General features: G+C 47.0%; 1 protein-coding gene across 1 annotated transcript; it reads right to left on the reverse strand.

The window, feature by feature from the left end:
• Positions 1-477: 477 nt before the first annotated feature.
• LOC115151310 (C2 calcium-dependent domain-containing protein 4C) lies at positions 478-2,377 on the reverse strand. Its single transcript, XM_029695248.1, has 2 exons — positions 2,075-2,377; positions 478-1,905 (listed from the first exon to the last, which is right to left on the reverse strand). The coding sequence occupies exon 2, from the start codon at positions 1,879-1,881 to the stop codon at positions 562-564; it is 1,320 nt and encodes a 439-aa protein (XP_029551108.1). The 5' UTR covers positions 1,882-1,905; positions 2,075-2,377; the 3' UTR covers positions 478-561.

The following is a 2,377-nucleotide window of genomic DNA, read 5'->3' on the forward strand; positions in this document are numbered from 1 at the left end:
CTGATTAACTCATAGATTTCCGATAAATATGGTTCGTACAAGGTAAGTGGATATGCGTTTTCAGAACTGGTCATTAGCACTGCCCAGCAAGGTTCCTGGTTACCACTGATATTCTAATCCATGCAAAGGTCAGTAAGAAACTACAGGCTTAGAGGAAAAAAAGAGAAACCGAGTCTCTCACATTAGCACATGATGGTCATGTTTACACCTTCCCCTGCTGACAAAGAGGTTCACTAAAAATAGATCGTCACCCATGTTTCTGAATGAGGATGGATAGTAAGAGGGATTATTGCCGGTATGCAAAAAAAAAATGTATAGGTGTACAAGATATTGTGAACGATGTGATATGAGCTCTGGTAAAAGGATGATATTGGACTTTCAATATTCAGTTGCCATATGAAATGCATTATTGCTTGCAACAGATGTACTCCAAGACTGCCCTTTTAGATAAAATAAATATATGGAAACAGATATTTTTAAATGGTTTAATAAAATCGCTACTCACAGAATAAAATTAAAATAAATACAATTCAAGTCAATAATTAATACAAATTATTTAACTTATAAAGTGATAATGCTTGTTAGTGGAAGTACAACATCCCCCAGAATATAGTCTCTTTTCATAGTGGACATTTTATTGACAACTTTAAATCTCAGGGAGCGTTGGCCGAGGTCTGAGATAGCATCAAAGAAAAAGTCCTCATTGAAGATGGGGTTATGACACTTCCTGATGACTGTGCTACGCTGCTTTTGGACCTTTCCAGGCACCAGGGAGAGGCTGAAACTGCAGTTTATACTCTTGGGGTCCACCGAACGAGTATATAGCCCCTCAGCACTGATGAGCCGCACCCGCAGCCTCTGGTTATCAGGACAGTACTCTGCAGAGAGACGCAGGAGGCCATCCTTCCCTATTGGGATCAAGCTCTCCCTCATCACCCTTTCCTTGTGCAGAACCAAGTCTGTGGGGAAGATGGTAGGAGGAGCCAGACCGAAGCTTGGTGGAAGGCCCTCTACCAGCCCCTCTGACGCCCTCCTTATGACGTTGGGGCTATTGTCCGTGGAGCTGCCCTCGTCTGTCGACAGGGAGTTGTTTCTGGACACCACAGTCTTTCTGATGTTTCTGGAGAGAAGCCTTTCATGACTCAGTGTTTTGAAGAGGGAAGACTTGGGTGGGGACCTGCTCAGCATTGGGGAGCTGAAAGGGGATGACTCAGCTGACGAGGTGGTGTCGCTGTCCAGTGTGCCCTGTCTGTTGAGGGTATAACCTCTGGGGGACAGTCTGGAGGTCAGGGTGTGGAGACTGAAGGAGGAAGGGGAGGATGACAGGACGGTGTTGGACCTGCTCCTGGGGAGCAGCAGCGGTGTGCCACAGGACCCAGGGTCATTGTGGAACAGGGACTCCTTCCTCCTGGTGTGGGGGCTCTCCAGCAGGGTACAGAAGCCGTAGCAGGTCTGGGCTTTGGCCATGTGGGGCAGGGAGAGGGCTGCCTGGCTCTGAGGGTCTGCGTTGGTGGTCTCCTCATTACAGTCATAGGGGCCCTCGTCCACACTCTCCACCTGGATGATGTGTGGACTGATGAGCTCTTGTGCTGGGGCCTCCCTCTTAGGGATCCCCCTTTCCCGCTCAAACAGGGACACTCTGATGATGGGGGCCTGGCGGCTCTGCTCTTTACCCTTCGCCTCCTGTAAGGGTGGGATCTTAGGAGGGATGCAGAACTCTGGGATAGTGTCTGGGGTGATGACGTTAGGACACAGGGAAAGTCTCTTGTGTTTGTCAACTTTCTCTCCAAACATGTCTCCGATCCTGAAGCTATATTCCGTTAAGTGGAGAGGCAGGTTGGGTCTCTCCGCGGACACACGGATCTTCTCCACCACCCACATTAGTTCTTCGACAGGGCTTGGCAACTGCAAAAGGAAAAGGAAATCCTCATTAGATAACAGAAATGGACCCAAATCACAGGCAATCAAAACATATTTTTTTTAAAAAGCAAACAAGTTAAATACTTTTTATAAACACAAATCCAACTTTATATTAAAAGCATTGAGAAAAGGTAAATATTGAAGTTAAGCTTACCTTTTGTGAATGAGATGTGATCAAATCCAACACTGTGTCCTTACAGACAGGCTTGTGAGATAGATATTTATTGTAATAGTAAAGGTCTTATGAGCAATAGCTGAGGCTCTCCATAAGTAGCAGGCTCAGGCTCTCTCTTGTTAAGACCAGCTCCTCTGTAAGCGACTGACAGAGAGCTGCAGGCTGTTTAAATATGGCCGGGTGATGGGGAGGAGACCAGGATGACTTCCACACACCCTTCAGTGCTCGGACAAGAACCTCCCTCTCTCTTTGGTCACCCGTTTCCATGGAGACACCCAAGCC

Source organism: Salmo trutta, chromosome 17, assembly GCF_901001165.1.
Source record: "Salmo trutta chromosome 17, fSalTru1.1, whole genome shotgun sequence".
NCBI classification, from domain to species: Eukaryota; Metazoa; Chordata; class Actinopteri; order Salmoniformes; family Salmonidae; genus Salmo; species Salmo trutta.